Genomic DNA, 23,129 nt, shown 5'->3' on the forward strand with positions numbered 1-23,129 from the left:
TTAGGTTCACTATTTTCCCCCTCCTAAAGCAAGAATCAATACTTTGTAGTGAATTTGTGTTTTTAGGTATTATATAAGAGGCATTTGATAGCTATAGTTAATTGTCCCACTTTTAGTGCTACTGGGATGGATTATTGAATTCACTTGGCTGGTATGACTATAAAGTTCTCCTTTCATCCATGTTGTAAGAGTTTCATCCATTAGTGATTTTTGCTTTGTTATTTGGTATGCATGATACAGTGGGTTTTCCCACTGATTCTTTCATTTCTTCCTAATTTATTGTCCTATTATCTCAATTTATTATCCTTTTTGGTTTATTAATTAGTAAGAAATTTCCTGTATCAGTTATGGTCATTGATTTATTTTGAAACAACTTTTATAGGAAAGGCAGTATAAAGGCTTAATTAAAATTACTGATAATAAGACTATTAGATTAATTTTTACTTCTTTGCAGTGTTATTTGTCTTTAAAGTTTTTATATATTCTAAAGTTGAATCACTTGAAATAATTTTTTTAATGTGGTCATATCACCTACCTACAATTTGCTTTTGCTTATGAATTGTTTTAATTCCATTTTGTTAATTATTAAAGTCATTTACATGATTCTAAAGACAAAAATAAATAGCAAAGAATATTTCAGAAAAGTGCTATCATCCGTTTCCTTTCTCCTTCATCAGACCTCTTAATAGGCACTAGGTCTTAGAGATTATGTAAACAAACAATTCTGTTTTATTCTTGGAGAAAACTGTCAAAGAAATGATTTTTAATATAAAAAAATTATCTCTATATTCTTTATACCAGTTAAGCTTATTTACAGATACATTTTTAAGAATTAAAGGAATTTTATTGTCTGAATGAGTAGTTTCATTATGCTATTGACTTGCATAGGATAATTTTAGGTCTTTTGAAGTTTAAAAGCTATTTTTAAAAATGTACAACAGATATTTGATGCCACTGTGACATTTCATATTCATGTTCTAAATTTTGTTTCTCAAAGTATAAATTTTTTTCTTTTATTAAGCTTCAAGTGGAAATAAGGAAATAATTTCACATATTAGTCAACATGGAGGAAAATGGCCTTACTGGTTTAAAAAAATGGGTGAGTTGTTATTCTGAATATTAAAAATTATATCAGTATTGTGTTTACTTGAATTTTAATTTCTTCTTAATTTGTCCAGAAAATATTCACAAGTTGGGGAATTATACATTGAAATTGCAAGTTGTCCTGAATGAAAGTAATGCAGACACTTATGCAGGAAGGCCACTACCATCTAAAGCAATTAAATTTTCTGTTAAAGGTAAGCAAAACACCAATATGTAACTCTGTATGCTAAAGGTGGCATTTTAAATCAAGAGGAAAATAGAAAATTTGATAAAAGATGTTTGACCAATTGTATAACCATTTTGGTTTTAGAAATGACTTTATAACTCTGCTTGATAATCATGCTCCTTATACATCATTGTTTTCTAGCTTCCTTTGTTACTGGTAGACTTTAAAGTTATTTTGATTCCTGACTTTTGTATGTTAAAAACCCACTCCCAATCCAACTATCCCCATTCTGTCTCTCCCACAATCCTCAGATGTTTGAATAATCTAGAGTTTGGGTCCCCATCTCTGACATTTTAAGTTCTAGGGGTTCTTCTGAGTCTCTTTGATTTTGGGTCTTTTTTTCCTTCTATAGCATCTAGTGTTCAGACGTTGGACCTGTCAATTGGTATACTGTGTTTTCTACTTTCCATCGCTTAATTCTATTTTTCTACTTTATAAGAGACTTCCTTAGCATGATGTTTGATGTTTTCTATTGATTTTTTTCTTTCTGCTATTATTTTTCACTTTCTAGAGTATTTTATTCTCCAATATTTATTTATTTATTAGAATAAAATATTTTATTCTAAAAAGGTTATTTCCTTTTCAAAGCATTTTCTTCTGACTTTGTGGATTAATATTTTTATTAATTCTCTGAGGCTATTAATAATGGTATTTTTTTTCTTTGATGTTTTTAAACTTGATTCATAGCCTGTTTCTTCAGTGTTGTTTTTTTTTTCCATCCGCACTGGGTCTTTCCTATTAGATGATCTCTTACATTATTAGTGCACATGTTTAAGAATAGGACATTTGAGAGTGTTTATTTCATTTGGGGAGATTATAATAAGCGAATTTTAGGTTTTTTTCCTCTGGCTGTTTGGATTCTCCAGAGTGGAGTGTAAACACCTAGGGGCCAGAATTTGGGGAGCCAAGCTGGAAAAGATTGTTATATATTTCACATTCAGTATTAATCTTTCACTTGATTTACATGTTTTCAGTAAATTGGCGCTTTCAGTAGTGCTATGTCCAGTGTTCAGTAGTAGGTCACTCCTTGGACCTACTCTAAGCTTTCCCAGAGGAGAAACCTTCCAAATGTTGAAAATTAAGGAGGTAGTTGACTGGCTCTGTGTATCGAGGGGTGGGGATCTGAGGAACTGATTCTGACAGACTTGAGCTAGTCTTTCTCTTTTATTCCAGTTTCACTCCTACTTGATAGAGCCATGCTTGAGATTTTTGAATGTTATATACTGCAAATTAAATTGGCTCTCTGCTAGTTTTGTTGATGATTGAGGATTTGATTTTTTGAGTCTTACTGTTAGGTCCATAGTGCTTCCCCAGTAGCTTAGATGGTAAAGCATCTGCCTGCAATGCAAGAGATCCAGGTTCAATCCTTTGGTTGGGAAAACCCCCTGGAGAAGGATATAGCAACCCACTCCAGTATTCTTGCCTGGAGAATTATACTTGTTCATATGCTCACTAGCTTTCAAATTCTGTTACTGTTGTCTTTTTTCTTGTTCTTTCTTTTTGAAGGTTTCAGTTCAGTTCAGTCGCTCATTAGTGTCTCTTTGTGACCCCGTGAATCGCAGCACGCCAGGCCTCCCTGTCCATCACCAACTCCCAGAATTCACCCAAACCCATGTCCATCCAGTCAGTGATGCCATCCAGCCATCTCATCCTCTGTCGTCCCCTTCTCCTCCTGCCCCCAATCCCTCCCAGCATCAGAGTCTTTTTCCAATGAGTCAACTCTTTGCATGAGATGGCCAAAGTATTGGAGTTTCAGCTTTAGCATCAGTCCTTCCAATGAACACCCAGGACTGATCTCCTTTAGAATGGACTGGTTGGATCTCCTTGCAGTCCAAGGGACTCTCAAGAGTCTTCTCCAACACCACAGTTCAAAAGCATCGATTCTTCGGTGCTCAGCTTTCTTCACAGTCCAGCTCTCACATCCATACATGACCACAGGAAAAACCATAGCCTTGACTAGACGGACCTTTGTTGGCAAAGTAATGTCTCTGCTTTTGAATATGCTGTCTAGGTGGTCATAACTTTCTTTCCAAGGAGTAAGCATCTTTTAATTTCATGGCTGCAATCACCATCTGCAGTGATTTTGGAGCCCCCGAAATAAAGTCTGACACTGTTTCCCCATCTGTTTCCCATGAAGTGATGTGACCATATGCCATGATCTTCGTTTTCTGAATGTTGAGCTTTAAGCCAGCTTTTTCACTCTCCTCTTTCATTTTCATCAAGAGGCTTTTTTTCCTCTTCACTTTCTGCCATAAGGGTAGTGTCATCTCCATATCTGAGGTTATTGATATTTTTCCTGGCAATCTTGATTCCAGCTTGTGCTTCTTCCAGCCCAGTGTCTCTCTTGATGTACTCTGCATAGAAGTTAAATAAGCAGGGTGACAACATACAGCCTTGACGTACTCCTTTTCCTATTTGGAACCAGTCTGTTCCATGTCCAGTTCTAACTGTTGCTTCCTGACCTGCATATAGGTTTCTCAAGAGGCAGGTCAGATGGTCTGGTATTACCATCTCTTCTCAGAATTTTTCACAGTTTCTTGTGATCCACAGTCAAAGGCTTTGGCATAGTCAGTAAAGCAGAAATAGATGTTTTTCTGGAACTCTCTTGCTTTTTTGATGATCCAGTGGATGTTGGCAATTTGATCTCTGGTTCCTCTGCCTTTTCTAAAACCAGCTTGAACATCTGGAAATTCACAGTTCACGTATTGCTGAAGCCTGGCTTGGAGAATTTTGAGTGTTACTTTACTACTAGCATGTGAGATGAGTGCAATTGTGCAGTAGTTTGAGCGTTCTTTGGCATTGCCTTTTTGGGATTGGAATGAAAACTGACCTTTTCCAGTCCTGTGGCCACTACTGAGTTTTCCAAATTTGCCGGCATACTGAGTGCAGCACTTTCACAGCATCATCTTTCAGGATTTGGAATAGCTCCACTGGAATTCCATCACCTCCACTAGCTTTGTTCGTAGTGATGCTTTCTAAGGCCCACTTGACTTCACATTCCAGGATGTCTGGCTCTAGGTGAGTGATCACACCATCATGATTATCTTGGTCATGAAGATCTTTTTGTACAGTTCTTCTGTGTATTCTTGCCACCTCTTCTTAATATCTTCTGCTTCTGTTAGGTCCATACCATTTCTGTCCTTTATCAAGCCCATCTTTGCATGAAATGTTCCCTTGGTAGCTCTGATTTTCTTGAAGAGATCCCTAGTCTTTCCCATTCTGTTGTTTTCTTCTCTTTCTTTGCATTGATCGCTGAGGAAGGCTTTCTTATCTCTCCTTGCTATTCTTTGAAACTCTGCATTCAGATGCTTAGATCTTTCCTTTTCTCCTTTGCTTTTCGCTTCTCTTCTTTTCACAGCTATTTGTAAGGCCTCCCCAGACAGCCATTTTGCTTTTTTGCATTTCTTTTCCATGGGCATGGTCTTGATCCCTGTCCCCTGTACAGTGTCACAAACCTCCATCCATAGTTCATCAGGCACTCTATCTATCAGATCTAGTCCCTTAAATGTATTTCTCACTTCTACTGTATAATCGTAAGGAATTTGATTTAGGTCATACCTGAATGGTCTAGTGGTTTTCCCTACTTTCAAGTCTGAATTTGGCAATAAAGAAGAGTTCATGATCTGAGCCACAGTCAGCTCCCGGTCTTGTTTTGAAGATTTAGGCCTCTTTAAAAAAAAGCCTTGTGGTGTCATATTATTATGGGGTTTTGGAGAGCTGATTTTTAAGTGCCTGGGAGTATTTTGCCTTCTCTAATCATAAAGCCACTTTGGGGAGTGTTCCTTTTTTGTTCATACAGATCTACTATGTTCTTTAAATAACAACTGTGGAACTTTCCACAGTAGGGACTTGCTGTAGTTTTAGCAGTTTTCTTTGGTGAACATTTCATGTATTTCCAATTTTGCGACTGTTACACATCACGTTTCTATATGAGGGGGTGGGGAAATTATGTTTTGTGTACACGTGCTAGAATTTCTCTAGAGTGGATCCCAAGAAGTAGAATTGCCAAACTGAAATTATCAATATGTGCTTTAACATTTTATATATATTTTTTGTCAGTTTACCCTTCTAAAAGATTATGTACCCTCACCAACAGACTGAGGGTTCCTATTTCCCTATGCTCACTGCTGGCCAAGCTATATTACAGTATTTATTTAGCTTAGTCGGTAGTTAAGTTATTTAATTATTAGGTTGTGTATCTCTTTAGCCTTTATTGGACATTGTCATTCTGTGAAAGTCTATGCCCATTTTAATAGTGTAAAACTAGTTCTTAAGTGTGAGTTTTATCTGAATCACCTGCAGGTTTTATTAAACTGTAGACCAGTGGGCCTCATTCCTAGGGTATCTGACACAGGATAAGGTGAATCTTGGAATTTGCATTTCTAATAATTTCACAGGGGATGACTTGAAACTATTAGACTATAGACTGCATTTTAACAATAGCTGTTTATAGGAAGTTTTAATGTATTTAGGATTTAAATCCTTTATGGCATACATTGCAAATACTTTCTCATATGGAGCTTCTCTATTGACTTTGTATCTATTAAAATATTTTAATCTTTGTCACATATATCCTTGAATAGCTATTGAATATTGTGTTTTGCCTTACTTTTTCCTTTGATAAAATTGTAAACATTTCTTTATTATATTTGAATAATTTCATAGTTTAAAAACACATTTATCTCTGTTTCTAGGCTTATTTATATATATAAGATAACAATCTGTAATTTTCGCAGATATATTGTAGATAGAATTTATGTAAATTTTGCTTATTTAAAATGCCATCTTTATCGTAGTTTAATCTTCCATATGTAAATAGATGTTTTTACCTTCAATGAATCTCTGACTGATGAATTTTCTTTTCGTGTTTTTTTTTTCAAGAGGGTAAACCAGAGAAATTTTCGTTCGGTCTTTTGGATCCTCCTTTTCGTGTTGGAGTCCCATTCAATATCCCTGTGGAGTTTCAGGATGAATTTGGTCATACTAGTCAACTGTCTACTGATATTCAGCCAATTTTTGAAGCAAGGTAATCTGAATGTTCATATTTGCTGAGTATTCACTGCATTTAGCTTAAATTATTTGTGTTAACTTCAGATTTATTTAAAATGTTTGATATTTTATGATATCTGGGGGATTTAGTTAGTCCCAAGCTATACTCTGCAGCTGTAGTGTCATATATGAATTATCTCAGTAAAGTTTGTTTGGACTGAATTTTTGCTGTTACAGTTACTTGGTTGAGACTAATAGGTCTGTCTTACTCCTTTTTTTTTTTTTTTTTTGCAAGTACGATATGACGTCTCTTGGCAGTTCTATGCACTATACAATGTTTTTATTTTGTTGTTTGCTTAGAAATTATGGGCATTTAAACTTAGCGGTTACCTACTGGTAGGCTTTTAACCTGCTAGTAGAATTATTTTTAGTTTGTTTTTAAAACTATAACAATAAAAATTATGCTTTCCATGGAAATTTGGTTCTTCCTTGGAATTTGCCTTTACTTAGTAACCCTGTAGAATGAAATGATTGGCTAATATTAAGAAATAGCAATGAAAAGTCCAGTTATATAATTGAGGATGTTCATCGTTTTCCATTACCTGTTTCTAAGGTGCCTAGGGAGAAATTCTTTTTCTCACATTTTTGCCAAATTTGTCTTTGGGGCCCACTTTTTAATGTATGCTTTCTTTTGCTATTGATGTGTACTTTTTCCCCCTTTTGGTGTAATTGTTTGCTCTTTTAATCGTTTGAGTATGTATTGTATTCCAGGCATTTGCTAGCTGGAGACATAAAAATGAATAAGAATATAGGATTTGCCTCTAGAAGCTCACAGACTAGTGAGATATAGTGTCCAGATTTGTACCATGGTTTAAGTTCCTGAAAAACAAATCAGTTATAAAAAATATTGCAAATGAATTTTTCTAAATATTCTCTTAAGTTGCTAAATATGGTTCTTGTGCAAAAAGTGATTCTTTTGCCAAAAGTGATCTTTACATATTGCATTCATTTGAATATTAAACCATAATGGAAGAGTTGAATACTTAAACATCTATGTTTAAAAATAGCCTGCCAGTCTCCTCCATTCATGGGATTTTCCAGGCAAGAGTACTGGAGTGGGTTGCCATTTCCTTCTCCAAGGGATCTTCCCCACCCAGGGATTGAACCCTGGTCTCCCACATTGCAGGCAGACTCTTTACCATCTGAGCCACAAGGGAAGCCTGTTTAAAAATAAAGAACACTAAAAATGTAATCCATCTAGTCACAAATGGGAAATATTTGTGTGTTAGTTGACCCCTGTTTTTAATTATATCTTCCATCTTATCCTTGATAAGATATTCTTACAGAGTCTCTATCACACATACATATTGGTAATTAAGATTTGGGACTTAAAAAGTCTTGGTGGCCTGGCTGTGTGTATTTATCTTCATTATAGTAAGATCTTTGTCTAGTAGGTTTTTTTTTTTCCCAGTGTTAACTAAATTAAAATAAAAATAATTCACACATACAGCCTAAAGAATCAAATAGGGTTGATAAGGCTTATTAAAAAAAAAAAAAAAGAGTAGTTCTTCTGCCCTCTCCACCTCACCAACAATCCACTTCTCAAAACCACTTTCAGCTTTCTACTTGAATTTTTTGGTACCTGCTGCCATATATGTTAGTAACTTTTATGTTACTACTTCCTGATTCTTCAGTTTTAAGCTTTATCTCTTGACTTAAGGCTAAGGAAGATGAGGACACACTCTCTTGTTGCCATTTATATTACAAATAAGCCTCCTTCCTGTTCCTACATTTTTTAGTAAAGTTATACTCTGGCTTGATCAGTATTTAGTGCTTGCTCTATTAAAATTATGTAAGTGCTAATTACTTTATTGCACAGCTGTTATACTTTTTTTTATTTTGCCAAGTAGCTTTCTGCCAGTTATCTGGTCTCTTTTCAAGATGCATTGTACATAGATAACTTGTCAGTTTCATATTCTTTAGACATCTTCCTTGGAACTTTGTGATGGTGGTCTGTATAGATCAGCTCTTAAGCTTGTTACGTTTGTCCTTCTGTGGTCTTCTTTCCTATTCATCCTGGGAATTTCCTCTGTCCTTTGTGTTGGGAAAATATATAAGAATAAAACCTACTGTGAGCCTAGAAAACTTCTTCACAAAGGTAGAAGAGAAAGGGAACAATTTTATGATTGAATAAACAGTAAACCAGACTGTGATCCTCATCACAATCTGATAAAGAGTTTGTAAAAACTGAAAGAAATCTTAACTCTGTTACATGGTAAAGTGAATATAACCTATCACATTCATGTTTTCAAGAAAAATTGCCAAGTGTCTTGATGACTGGGTGTAGAGTTTGCAGTTTGGGATCAGTTAATTGGAGTTAGGGCTGTGTGCTTTCACTGTTGAGGACCGATGTTCAGTCCCTGGTCAGGGAACTAAGATCCTGCAAGTCGTGTGGTGCAGGCCCACCTCCACCCCACCCCCCCACCCCCCAAAAAAGAAAAAAGAACATTTGCAGCTTATTTTTAGATAATGGAGGAAATGTTAAAAAATAATTTATTTTTTCCAGTGGTTTAACTTTACATTATGACGAAATAACCAAAGGACCAAATTGTGTCATTCGAGGTGTTACAGCTAAGGGCCCTGTAAACTCTTGTCAAGGCAAGGTAAGCATTGTACGTACATGTTATAATGCATGTTTATTTCTTACATGGTAAAAATAAAATTGGACATTTAAAATTGAATAACCTAGTTTGGTGGCAAGATGACAGTAGTGTCAGGTTCTTAGGAATTAATCAGCATCATGTCACCTGACATACCATTACCACTTTCATCTCTGAGGAAGACCAGCACATTTGCTACTGTTCTTTTTTAAATGGTTATGAGCTAAATATGGCAACCCACTCCAGTGTTCTTGCCTGGAGAATCCCAGGGACGGGGGAGCCTGGTGGGCTGCCGTCTATGGGGTTGCACAGAGTCGGACACGATTGAAGTGACTTAGCAGCAGCAGAGCTAAATATTTTCAGCTGTCTTTATTTTCATTCCAGTCTCTTCATAGTCAAAGCCATTTTCAACAGCTGTCTAGTACTATGTTGCTTCTTCTCTTGCTCTTTTTCTATTTTTCAATATTTTTCTTAGAATAGGAACAAAAATATAAGAAACTTTACCTTTGTAAACATATTGAGTTTGGTATTTGGATAAAGGAAGAGGGAGGAATAAAGTTAGGGATGGTAAAGGCAAACTGCAATAAGATAATTTTTCAGTTAAGAGTATAAAGTAGCTAACAGATTGCTATGACTAATGTGAACACTGTAACTAATAACTTAAGTGATATGTTACTTTTTCCCCATTATATCATTACTTTCGATACATATTTTAAAAATTTCCCCTGCCAAAATAATGTTTAAAATAGCGCATGTGAGTTTACTGCATTAAAGCAAAGAGCAAGTTCTGTCCATCCTCCTGAATTAAGCTGTTTCTGGAACAAGAACTTGAAATTCATGGAAATTTTGACTTTAGTAAATGTACTTAAAAAGATTTCTAGGTTTTAAAAACCTTTTTATTTTGAAATAATTATTTTTACAGAAGAGTTGCAGAGATGGTATAGAGAGTTCACATGTATTTCACCCAGCTTCCTCTGTTAAACATCTTATATAAACATTGTATATTTATCCAGTATTATCATTGATATAATACTTTAACAAAACTGTGGACTTTAACATTTCACCAGTTTCTCCACTATATTTTTCTATTCTGGAATCTAGAACATGACATTATATTTAGATATGTGTAGATTTGGGGTTTTTTCCATTTTACTACTTTCCAGATTTTTTAAATGCCCATACTAATTGTAGTAATTATTCAGAGGGTATGCCTTTTGAATTTGAAGATAGTATTGTCTGTAAAGAAGCAATATGAGCCAATTTTTTTCACCTGCGTTTCTTTCATACATACATATGATAATTTTAGTCAATATAAATTTGCTGAGTGACTTTCTATAATGGTATGAAAATGAAAAGCAAAAAATAGATCAGAATTGAGGTGGTAAATTGCTTGAGTATTTAGGATTTGAATTTAATTAAAATAATTTTTTTAACAGAATTTTAATCTGAAGGTTATTCTGCCGGGTTTAAAAGAAGACTCACAGATTTTAAAAATTAGATTACTTCCAGGTAATATTACTTTAAGAAATATTCCTAATACTTACCTTTTAAATGATATTCTTATGTTAAAGTATAATGACACTTATAAAGGTGAAGTGTTTTTTGGTTTGGTTATGGTATAAGTCTTGAAAATACGTTTGAATGTCATGCATAACACTAACAAATAATCAATTAAAAAACAGGGTAACATTTAGGAAGACTTGAGTTAAGTTCTAAAAATAATCTGAAAGAATAATGTGAATATTGAAAACACATTGTGAAACTATTCTTAAGGGTGTACAACTAGGATTATATTAGAACTGGATCTGTCCTTTTTCTGATATAGCTAAATATTTCATATTTTAAGAAGAAAAGTTTTTTATGCTTTTATGTTGTTGAGTAATGATTTATCAACCTAAAAAGTGATTTTAATGAAATTTTTAATGAAAAAGAAACATATTAACTATTTCCTTTCACAGATTGTTGTAGTTTGAGCTTGCTCTCAAGCATGAATTGATAAAGAAGTAAAGATTGGCCCATTGGTAGAAGTACAAAAAAAAATTGTTTCATATTAATACTTATGATGCTTTTATTTTGAAAGGTTAGCTAAAATGTATGGATTATTCAGGTCTCAGGGGAAGTTCTTATTAACCAGATAGTGCTGACAAATTTTTTTAGAAGTTGAGAGTGATGGTTGTGAGGTGGAACGTGGGACTGTGTAGTCAGAGTAGTCACTGACTCAAGTCTGCCCCTTGTAGCCATGTGACCTGGACAGGATACTTACTCTGTCTGCATCCCAACTTCCTCAGGCAGAAAATGGGAATGATATTAATAGTACCTTCTTGGTCAAGGTCATTGTAAGGATTCTGAGAAAAGAGTTGGCATGTGGTTAAAACACAAATATTAACTGATATAACTTGTTCTTTGTAAGCTTGTGTTCCCAGTATTTAGTATAAATTGTATTTTAAAATATCAGTGTTTATAGGGCACACTAGGTCATGCTGCTATTGAAGTGTAAAACCTCTTTTATTAGTTTAGAGGAAAATTATGGTGCAGCTTGCTTAGGATATCAAAGGGTTGTGGGTGGTCTAACGAGTAAATTATCTGGTTATGTCATTACATGAACTGATCCTTTGAGCAAAATTACGTAATAGAGGTATGTAGTGTGCCTGAGAAATCAGTCATTGTGTAAAAGATAGAAAATTTAAAAAGTAGTTTAATAAACTTTTACTTTTTTCTTGAATACTGTTTTCCAGGATCTTTTTTAGTATTTTACACATTTGAGTGATTTCTAGCATGAGTTACCACATGTCTTAGCTTGTCCATAAAACCGAGGCTAGATCTCAAACATTTTAATACAATTGGAAATCTGTGCATTTGGGAGTTGTGTGTAGAATCTATTCATTTGGGGGTAGAAATGTTTAAACATGGATATTTCTTCTTTCTCAGCATTATTTAAAAGATACTAAAACTTAAAATGTTAAAAGCTGTTTCTTTTGCTGTTTTAACATTTCAGTTTTGGAAACCTGAATCTCATTTTCATTATATAAATTTTCTGGTAGGTCCTCCTCGTCGATTGAAAGTGAAACCTGATTCTGAAATTTTAGTTATAGAAAATGGAACAGCTTTCCCATTTCAGGTAGAAGTTTTGGATGAATCAGACAATATAACAGCACAGCCAAAGTTGATTGTTCATTGTAAGGTAAGCTGTTGTAAGATAAGAATGTGTAGATTTTGAGTGCCATTGTAATAACTGGAAATCACTGTCTTTTGGCTCTTTTATAGTAAGCCTGATAAAGTATCTAGACTGTGTAATGATTATTCCATGCAGAAATTTGTGGGCTGTCTCATTGCCAATAATTTTCAACATCTCTAATCTGATAATGACACCAACTATGCCAAGTATTGAACTACAGATTACTCCCCGCTCCTTCCTTTATCCATCCTCCTCATTTCAGATGAAGTACTCAGTTATGAGTAGAATGATACAATTATCCTTGAGGATTAAGGATGGATGGGTAAATGAATATGAGTAAAAGAGCTCAAGAAGGAAAGGAAAACCCAAATAGGTAGAGTAAAAGAAAGAATGATGGTTAAGGAAGTTGATTTTTCTTCCAAAATCAGCATATTTTACCTAGAATTATAGAAACTTACTCTTTTTTTTTTAAATTTATTTTTTAACTGTACAATATTGTATTGGTTTTGCCATATATCAACATGAATCCGCCACAGGTATACACATGTTCCCCATCCTGAACCCTCCCTCCTGCCTCCCCGTACCATCCCTCTGGGTCATCCCAGTGCACCAGCCCCAAGCATCCAGTATTGTGCATTGAACCTGGACTGGCAACTTGTTTCATATATGATATTATACGTGTTTCAGTGCCATTCTCCCAAATCATCCCACCCTCTCCCTCTCCCACAGAGTCCAAAAGACTGTTCTATACATCAGTGTCTCTTTTGCTGTCTCATATACAGGGTTATCGTTACCATCTTTCTAAATTCCATATATATGCATTAGTATACTGTATTGATGTTTTTCTTTCTGGCTTACTTCACTGTGTATAATAGGCTCCAGTTTCATCCACCTCATTAGAACTGATTCAAATGTATTCTTTTTAATGGCTGAGTAATAACTCCATTGTGTATATGTACCACAGCTTTTTTATCCATTCATCTGCTGATGGACATCTAGGTTGCTTCCATGTCCTGGCTATTATAAACAGTGCTGCGATGAACATTGGGGTACACGTGTCTCTTTCCCTTCTGGTTTCCTCAGTGTGTATGCCCAGCAGTGGGATTGCTGGGTCATAAAGCAGTTCTATTTCCAGTTTTTTAAGGAATCTCCACACTGTTCTCAATAGTGGCTGTACTAGTTTGCATTCCCACCAACAGTGTAAGAGGGTTCCCTTTTCTCCACACCCTCTCCAGCATTTATTGCTTGTAGACTTTTGGATCGCAGCCATTCTGACTGGCGTGAAATGGTACCTCATAGTGGTTTTGATTTGCATTTCTCTGATAATGAGTGATGTTGAGCATCTTTTCATGTGTTTGTTAGCCATCTGTATGTCTTCTTTGGAGAAATGTCTATTTAGTTCTTTGGCCCATTTTTGATTGGGTCGTTTATTTTTCTGGAATTGAGCTGTAGGAGTTGCTTGTATATTTTTGAGATTAGTTGTTTGTCAGTTGCTTCATTTAGAAACTTAATTCTTTTCATTCAGAAATTATCTAGTATATTAGTGAATTATACTTAGTTTTCTAATTTATAGTCAGAAGTAGTAGCTATACTATATTATTTGAAAATTTAAGTTATTGAGTAACAGTTGCATTTGATTGGGATCTTAAATTATTTTGTATGCTTCCAATAGTTTTCAGGTGCTCCAAACCTTCCAATCTATGTTGTGGATTGCAGTAGTTCTGGAACTAGCATTTTATCAGGACCAGCAATTCAAGTTCAGAATATTAAAAAAGACCAGACACTTAAAGCAAAAATTGAAATACCTGTAAGTTGTTTTTCATTGTTTTTTTTGTTTTTTTTCATTTATTGTTTTTCATTGGTATTATATTGAATTTTTATTCCAATACTCTTTAATAACTTTATAATATTTCATGTAAAGTTGTTTGACTTTTTAAGATGAGATATTTGTGATTCTTTTAGCCAGAGGGAAGAAAAGGCAAAAATGAAATGGTATAGTAAATAATACTTTGTATCAGATATTAGAAATTTCTTACTCAAACCTTTTATAATATCTATAGCTATTATTGATTATATGTTCCTAAAATTATTTTTTTCCTATTATTAGAGTGTAACAACTATCTGTTTTGTTTTATTCGTTTGTTTCTTATAGTTACACCTATTTCTTAGAAAGTTTAATAAATGTCCCTGTTGAACCACTACTGAAGGATATATGAACATTTAATATGTATGTATAATTTAAAATAAATACATGGTTTTTCTTAGTGTTATCCTATAAAGAGAGTGCTGTGTTGATGTGCCAGGAGGACCCTTGTTCCTGGACGTTCATCATGGCTGAAGGTGAGGCCAGCCTAGAGGAGGGCAGGCAGGTGATAGAAGCATCTGCTTTCCGAAGATTGCTAAATGAGACAGTAGATACTTAAGCAAGTGAAATACCTGTACGTGATTTCTTCATGATTGATGTGGTGGTAGATAGCGAATTACCCAATCAGTTGATGAACCAATGTTTTTCCAACTAAGTATACATCAGCTAACATATACTGAGCCTCAAAAGGGTAAAAACTTTTATTTTTTAAAATTAGAATGAGATGATTTGACTTTATTCTAATTCTTTTCTTTTGAAACTAGTTATGTTTGATAATCTTAAAACATTTGTTATGCATTTCCTTTTTTTCAGTAATGTGAGCAATGTGTTTTTGAGTATATTGTCTTGCAAAAGAGCAAGACAATTCTGGAAGAAAAGATTTGTTGTTAAGGAGAAAGCTGGGCTTGAAAGCAAGGGAACATTTACATACAATTATATAAATACTGCAGAGCAGCAGCATGCTGAAAATCAAGAGTACAAGACAGTTAAAACAAAGACCACAGTATACCTGTAATATGCAGTTTAAAAATGTTATCACAAAGCAGTGACTCTTAATTTTGAGTCAGGCAAATAAGATGTGCTTATGATAGCAGCAGGTGGGTTATTTGCCTGATACTCTGTGAAGTAGTAATTTTGACTGTGTCATTATTTGTGTGAACGGGCTTTGATAGAATGACCTCAAGTAGATGAGGAAGGAGACATTAGCAAAGCAGGATTGTAAAGGTATTTTAGGTTTAGACTTGAATTTTTTGTATTCTATGGAATGCACTATACCTAGATTCTGAAATGATTGTGTAGTGTTTTAATTTTGTGTGCCTAAAATCAGTTTATGTAACATAGCAGCTCATCTCTGCTGATTCTTAAAACACTGCTGTTCTTATGACAAATTACAAACTGCTCAGCCTTGGGGCACCTAGAGTCCTTATCTAGCTACAAGCAACTCTGTCCACTTACCCCAATAAAAAATGAATTGAAAAAGCTTTAGAAGCTCCTTAAGTAATATATTTTATGGCAGTTATTTGTCTCTGATTTTGTAGAACATTCTTAATTTATTACACCTTTGTTCTTATTAATAAATGCTGACACCAAATCTGTGTCACATGTTAAACTTTCAGAAGTTTGCAACACTTTTAAGCAGATATACCAAGAGGAATGTTCTTTTAAGTCCAAATGTGCTAGTTTTAGGAGAAGGAAATGGCAACCCACTCCAGTGTTCTTGCTTGGAGAATCCCAGGGACGGGGGAGCTTGGTGGGCTGCCGTCTGTGGGGTCGTACAGAGTCGGACACAACTGAAGCGACTTAGCAGCAGTAGCAGCAGCATGCTAGTTTTAGGTTTTAACAGTGTGACCACTTTCATTATTTATAACTTGATGGTATAAAATATGGGCTTGCTAATAGTACAGTGTCCTCTTAATGAGAGAACCTATAATTTTTAACAATATATAAGATGATCTCCCATAATATTGGAAATAAATTCCTAAGCAATACAAAAGAGTCACCATAAAAGCCAAAAATGATGTTTTCAGTACAGATGTTTTCATTCAGTATGTTATTTGTGTTTTTCTCTCTTCCCAGAGTTGTAAAGATGTAGCACCAGTGGAGAAGACTATTAAGTTGCTCCCCAGTAGTCATGTTGCCAGATTACAGATATTCAGTGTGGAAGGACAGAAGGCCATCCAGATCAAACATCAGGATGAGGTTAACTGGATAGCAGGAGATGTTATGCATAATCTTATTTTTCAAATGTATGATGAAGGAGAAAGAGAAATCCATATAACATCAGCTTTGACGGAGAAAATTAAAGTAGGTATCTCAAATAGATTATTTGCAAGAATTTTGTACATTTTTTGCTTGGAAGACTGAACAAGTTATATAGGCTGTCCTCTAAGAAGACGCTCATCCTAGCAAAACAACGTTGTTATTTAGAACCCCAGGCTAAATAAAATTTTGTGTTTTTTTTTTAACATGCACTAGATTGGAATGTTGAATGTGTCAAATCTGTGCTTAGAGAAATGATTTTGACACCCAAACAAAAATCCAGTCCTGATGAACTGTATTTATGTTCACAATTAAGATCTCCACTTGACCAGAGCAGTATTTTTGTAGCTCTTCTGAAGGCAGTAAAGAAAAGGTCTGTTAAAGGCAAACGGTAGAACAGTATTGTAAACCCCAAACCAGACCCCTGATTTGGCCATTTGAAATTGGTATAAGCAGTCTCTAAAATTGTTACCCGTACACAATGGTTTTGTCAGTTCTCACTAGCTTCAGATGGTCCTCAGCCATCTAAATGTAGCGTGTGTACCTTGAAAGGGTGAATCTATATGCTGAAACTGGAACAGCTCACCTCACAGAACCCAATTAAAATGGTGGTGTTTTTTTTTCCGTCATGCTGCATAGCTTGTGGGATCTTAGTTCCTCAACCAGGGATCGAACCCAGGCTCTTGACAGTGAGGAGTCATGACCACTGTACCACCAGAGAATTCTCCTCTTTTTGCAGTATTGAATTCTGTAGCCATTCTGAGTCTCCAAGATATAGGATCTGATATCTTGTAAGAATTGTTTACCAGGGTTCAGCTGACATGATTTTTAAAATCATATTTGGAATAGCCCTTGCGCCAGCCGGTTTATTTTTTCCCTCCATAATAAGAGAAGGGAGGATTGTGAGAGAAATAGTCCTTATCCTGCTTGGAAGGGAGGCAAGCCATTTTTATCTCTCAGCAGATCTGAAGGCAAGTGGTTTAAAAGTGGTACTAGCAGCCTGGCTTCTGAACTGATACCTTGCTTTCTCATAATAAGTTTCCACAGTTTAGTTTCTTATTGGGATTAAGAATAAACATTGACTTGAGAGCCTCTTTCTGCATATAACCTTCTTTTTGCCATTCTCTAAGCTCATGGCCTGCTTTTGACACATTTTCCTCAATTTTAGTCATGATACATTTCTTGGGTTCCAGATATTTTAAAACATGTAGCTTTATTGACTATAAAGGATATTTATAATGTACACACTTAAAGTGATTGTGTAGTCTTTAGAGAATTATCTATTACTGAGGAAAGTCAACCCAAACTGATACAGAAATCCTCTGAGCAGACATAGGAATCCTCTGAGCAGACATAGGAATTCTCTGAGCAGAGAGCACAGCTAGGGTGAAGGAAGACAGCCATTTTGTGCAACTCCTGCTTGCTGCTTCCACTATTTAAAAAAAGAAAAAAAGATATAAAGAATAAACAATGGTTTACAAAGATAACAAGGTAACTAAGAAAGTTAGAATGGTGTAAACTAGGATCACAATATTAGAATATCAGTGATTTAAGAATCACAGTTATAAAGGCTAAAAGCATAAAGTTGAGCTAAAAGTCTTAAATAGAAAGGATTGGAAGTTTAAAAGTAAAATAGAGTGGGGTAGTCAACTTAAAAAATGGATCAAATAACAAAATATGGAGTTTAAAATTAGAGCTAAAAACATTTGAGAGTGGATTAAGATCAAGATGTGGCCAGGATGGTAATTATATAGTGAATTTAACTTTTCTCACCTTGCTGAATAGGGTCCACTTATATCTCATTTAAAACCTGTAATAATAAGATTCTTTTTGAAAAAACAAAAACAATTGACTATAACTTCTCAGAATTGATCACATAATTTGATTCCCATGGTTTTTTTAAACTATAATGACCAGAGTAATAATCTTATGGCAAAGTGCTAAAGGAATGACTTAGGAATATTTATTTCATTGCATTGAAAGATGTGGCAGTATTAACAGGGAAGACAATGAAGATAACTTTTTTCTCTTGGTAATATATGAACCACCATCATTTATAGTCATAAAGGGCCTGCCTTTTTCCCTAGAGTTGGGGAGCATGGGTTGGTAAGATAACTGGCAGTAGGAAGACATTGAAGTAAGCTTTATATGATTCTTAAGTATATAATTTCCCTTCTAGGTTAATTGGACTCCTGAGATTAACAAAGAGCACTTGCTGCAGGGTCTGCTTCCTGATGTGCAGGTGCCGACATCTGTGAAAGACATGCGCTATTGCCAGGTTTCATTCCAAGATGACCATGTGTCTTTGGAAAGTGCATTTACAGTAAGGTGTGTGGGCATATTACATTTTGAGATGTTCAGCATATGGTGACAAAAATGCTTTTCACCAAAGCATACATATCAAAGTCATTTTTTAATGTAGAAATTTCCACAACTTCTTGGAAACAGGTTGTCTTTGGAATAAAGCTTCACTGATGATAGTGATTCATTCTTAATATCACTCTCAGCCTCCACTTAACTTGCCCCTTTAGTATCTGCCACACTAGAACTTTTGTTAAAGGAATATCCTCCTAGGACAGACAACAGTGAAAACTCCTAGAAAATGACAAAAACGTGAGAAATATAAAAGATGCAGTGTGATCAGTCAATGTGTTGCTCAGAAGGAGTTCTTTCATTAGTTAGTGGCGATTTTCGAAGCTGAGTCTACCTGATAGAAAAGGGGAAATTTTAAGTAAATATATAGAAGACCTGTCCTTCACCCTGGCCTGTCAGTTCCTTGGCTGCCTCTTTTTTATTAACCTTTTCTACTTCAATTCTGTACACATTTCCATACTATTCCAACACTTAGAATAGCTCCATGTCTGAGACAAAATGATCAGATGTACCACTCTTCAGTCAGAGACAGATCTCTTGATGAGTCATTCTTACCAACCCATCTGCTTTTTTTTTTTCAGTGCTCTCATGTCATAATTTCCTTCTAATCCAGGATAGATAACTGTGATCTAACATGCATTTATTTTTTTGGTCAGTATTCTCTACTGTCTTTGCAAGCTGTCTTTTCTGTATTTCCCTTTGGGTTAATAGTGATACTGTTTTTTAAGTTTAAGAAAATGAGCATTACATATGTTACTCCTTAGCATGTTGAAACTGTTTTCTACAATAATGGTGTAATTAAAGCCTTTAATTTGTTAATCAATTTCAGACCACTTCCAGATGAACCTAAACATCTAAAATGTGAATTAAAAGGAGGAAAAACGGTACAGATGGGTCAAGAGCTTCAAGGAGAAATAGGTTAGTATGACCTACTTTCTTTCTTTAAAACACTTCTATAATACGTCCTTATGTTCATGTTTTGGCATATATAATCTGAAAGGAAAACTTTGGATTTATATATGGTTAATGGTTTAAAATCCACTGTTGGAAAGATTGAAGCATTTTCCCTATCTTTGCCTATGCTGACCTAATTCTGAAAACAGTTAGTTGAAAAGAATGTTGACTTTTGTTAGAATGTTGACTTTTGTTAGCATAAAATAAATATGTGAGTGTGATTCATATCCTATATTTTTCTTATATCCAGATTATTACATGACACTAAATTGTTTCCTTCAAATATTCATGGTAAAACATGTGACATCAACATCATGTTAAATTAAGATACTGTAAAATTAAACTTCCTCCCCCTTTTTAGTTATAACTGTTACAGATCAGTATGGGAATCAGATTCAAGCATTTTCACCAAGTTCTCTGTCTGCATTGGGAATTGCTGGGATTGGACTTGATAGCTCACATTTGAAAACTACTTTTCAGGTATGACTGTTTCCCGTTAACAGTTGACTATTCCATTCAAATTATATATAACAGAAAGTTTGGGAAAAACAGAAATGAGAGAGATTTGATTGTTGCAGTATTTACAATGAAAAATTGTAAAAGTAATTTTTATTATGTAAAGAAAATTGAAGTAATTTTTATTATGAAAATTTAAACATACACAAAAATTTTGAACATACACAAAAATAGCATAAGTAGTATAAATAATTCCCATGGTCCTACCAGTCAGCTTCAGCATTCATCACTTCCCCCTTACCTGTCACTTTGAAGCAAATTCTATACATCATACCATTTCATCCCTAAGTATTTTGACATGTGTACAAAGGTCATTTTTCATGTAGCTATTTAAGTAAAATTTCTTGGTGCTCAGTCCCTGCATTAAATAGAATACCTGGGAGAATACTAGTTGTAAAAGTATGCAAGTGTGCAGTTAATTGAGATTAGCTTGAAAAATAAGAATCCTGGTGAAATGATTTCTGCAAGCAAGGAAACACAAGTATTCTTGGAGAGATTAAAGATGGTTTTCTAGAAAAGATGTTGGAGTTGAGCCTTCAAGGAACCTACCAGCCTAGAGTAGGTCAGAAAGAAGGAATTCTAAGGCTCGAGTAAAGTTGAATCCATTTAGGGCATTTAGTGGTTTTTAAACCTCTTCTTCCTTTTGGAGCCTCCATTATCCCTCTTACCCAACAGAAGAATCATGAGAGTCTCATCATTGCCCTTCCTAACTGGAGTTTTTGTTTCCACTAACCTACTAGGCTGTTATTTTCTAGTTTTCAGAATGCCTTTTCTACAATATCTTAGCACTGCTGAGGAACTTCTAGTCGTGTTTTGTTTACTGTAAAAGATCAGGTTTGATCTATGACTTTCAGATGCTCTCTTGTCTAGCTTCACCCTCTGTGTAGATGAAGTCAGATAATAACCACTGTTGTACACGAACAGTCTCTTCTTCCTGTCACGTTATGCATAGACACCCATCCTCTTTCAACTAATTGTTCCTAAATTATAACCTGTTTTCCTACATCTTGTTTTCCCTGTCTGTTAGAGTCCCATCAGCATATAAACATGCCGTACTGTCTATCCTTGGCCCTGAAACATGTCCATCTAGTACTGCCCTCTTTTTCTCCTTTTTATATATAGAACAACTCCTTGGAAGAGTTATGTATTCTCTCTGTTTTCACATTTTCAGTCTCATTCCCAGGCAGGCCTCTTGGGTTTTTCTGCCCTGTGCCACCTGACCAAATCTAGTGTCATTTTTCAGTTCCCATCTTATGCCACCTGTCAGCATTTTATACTGTGAGGTTAGACTCTGTCTGTTTAGGGTGCCTAAGTACGCCATAGTATTCTGCTACAGCACACCTGTCTCCTCCCATGGCTCATTCTCCAGTCAAGTTGACTTTCTTTCTACTGTCATTTTACAATTGATAGGTACTATCTTGACTCACTTTCATAGAAACAATGGAAGTCTACCCCTAGTCTCTGCATAAAAAAAAGAACCTTCCAGTTTTTTTTTTTTAAACCAAAGTTGTTTTTAAATAACACTGTTTTTAAAGTCTTTTTAAAATAAAATATTGATTTTAATGTGCCATTGTTTCTTAAGATTATTTCCACATCTTCATAAAATGTACTGCTCTTTTGAAGCACATTCCCTTGGTAATATCAACATGTAGGGAAAAAATGTGGCAAACAGGGAAGGAGCTTGTTTGGCAGGCACATATGTGGCTATTTGGGGAGCAGAAAGGAGACAGTGCAAGTGTAAAGAAGAGGGAAATTAGGAAAAGATAAGGAAAAAGGACATAGGTTGAACCTTTTCGATCTCTCCCTCACAAAAGAGAATTTCAGTTTCTTGTCTCAAGGAAATGAAATTCAGGGCACGCCAATATTGGCATATGTGTGTTACTTGCTGCTGTTTTACCAGAAACACATCTGTATGCACATAGGTAGTGACAGCATTTTCTTTCTTTTTTCTGAAAACTAAACATGATCTTCCTGGTGTTTTTTTCAATGTGCTTTTCCTCACTAGGAAAATACACAAAGTATAAATGTGAAAGGCATCAGATTTATTCCAGGTCCCCCTGGAAATAAGGATCTTTGCTTTACTTGGCGTGAATTTTCTGACTTTATTCGAGTGCAGCTAGTTTCTGGGCCACCAGCTAAACTTCTCCTTGTAGACTGGCCGGAGTTAAAGGAGGTAAGTACCTTCCTGCCTTGATTGAAAGAATTTAATATCAATATTTTGACCTACTAACTGCTTCAGAGTGTTAGTAGATCAAAAGTTATATTTTGTTGTTGGAGTACTAACAATAGTAACAATAACAAAAGGACAAAGGAATATGAATTTTAATACTTTATTATTCATCACTGTGCCCTCATTTGTTAAAAAAAATAGTGATACTTCAAATTCTAAGAGTTTTATTATAGAAATTAAAAATATGCATTAAAATAAAAATAGATAATGAACCACCAGTTTCAACAGTTACTGATTTTCACCAATTGTATTTCTTTGTTCTCTCTCACTGGCTTATTAAAAAAATGTTTTTGCCGGAATTTTTAAATGCATGCCAGATATCAAGTCATTCATTACACTCTTAAAAACATCAGTTTGCTTCCCTGTGCTTATAGTTATGCATATCTTAAATACTAATTTGCAAATCTCTGTCAAATCTGTTACCTTTCAATTTTCATTAAATTTTTAGAATTCTGATTTTAAAATGTTCACATTCTGGTGTTCAGTTATGGTGTGGCAGAGCCTTATCTGTTGGTACGAAAGGTTATTTTTTCTAATGGAAAATCATCTCACATGACCATGGTAGTAGATGAAATTATCCCACAAAGGAACTGATGATCTGAGAAAAGCTTACATATCTCTGCTCTAGTCCTTTTTTGATGTTGTCCTTTTTTGATTTGTAAATTTAAAAAATATGACAGTGCTTTAAAAACAATTTTTTCCTTAACACTTGTTGACTGAAGAGTTGTACTGCAAATCCAGTGCACTTGTTTTTATATAAGCGTATTTACTGCATAAAT

General features: G+C 34.8%; 1 protein-coding gene across 5 annotated transcripts in view; it reads left to right on the plus strand.

Annotated features, from left to right (window-relative positions):
- Positions 1-23,129, plus strand: part of SMCHD1 (structural maintenance of chromosomes flexible hinge domain containing 1) — a 129,697-nt gene that overhangs the window by 53,465 nt on the left and 53,103 nt on the right. For all 5 annotated transcript variants that reach the window (XR_009733269.1, XM_061399827.1, XM_061399829.1 and 2 more), the window contains 12 exons: positions 1,022-1,099; positions 1,179-1,298; positions 6,212-6,356; positions 8,886-8,982; positions 10,416-10,488; positions 12,021-12,160; positions 13,827-13,961; positions 16,095-16,322; positions 18,457-18,605; positions 19,480-19,568; positions 19,966-20,084; positions 22,126-22,293. Coding sequence is in view for 4 of the 5 variants with exons in the window: in XM_061399827.1 (XP_061255811.1) it covers positions 1,022-1,099; positions 1,179-1,298; positions 6,212-6,356; positions 8,886-8,982; positions 10,416-10,488; positions 12,021-12,160; positions 13,827-13,961; positions 16,095-16,322; positions 18,457-18,605; positions 19,480-19,568; positions 19,966-20,084; positions 22,126-22,293 (1,541 nt within the window). In the remaining variant the exon portion in view is untranslated. The remainder of the gene's footprint in view (positions 1-1,021; positions 1,100-1,178; positions 1,299-6,211; positions 6,357-8,885; positions 8,983-10,415; positions 10,489-12,020; positions 12,161-13,826; positions 13,962-16,094; positions 16,323-18,456; positions 18,606-19,479; positions 19,569-19,965; positions 20,085-22,125; positions 22,294-23,129) is intronic.

The sequence above is a fragment of the Bos javanicus genome, chromosome 24 (genome assembly GCF_032452875.1).
Source record: "Bos javanicus breed banteng chromosome 24, ARS-OSU_banteng_1.0, whole genome shotgun sequence".
Classification (NCBI taxonomy): Eukaryota; Metazoa; Chordata; class Mammalia; order Artiodactyla; family Bovidae; genus Bos; species Bos javanicus.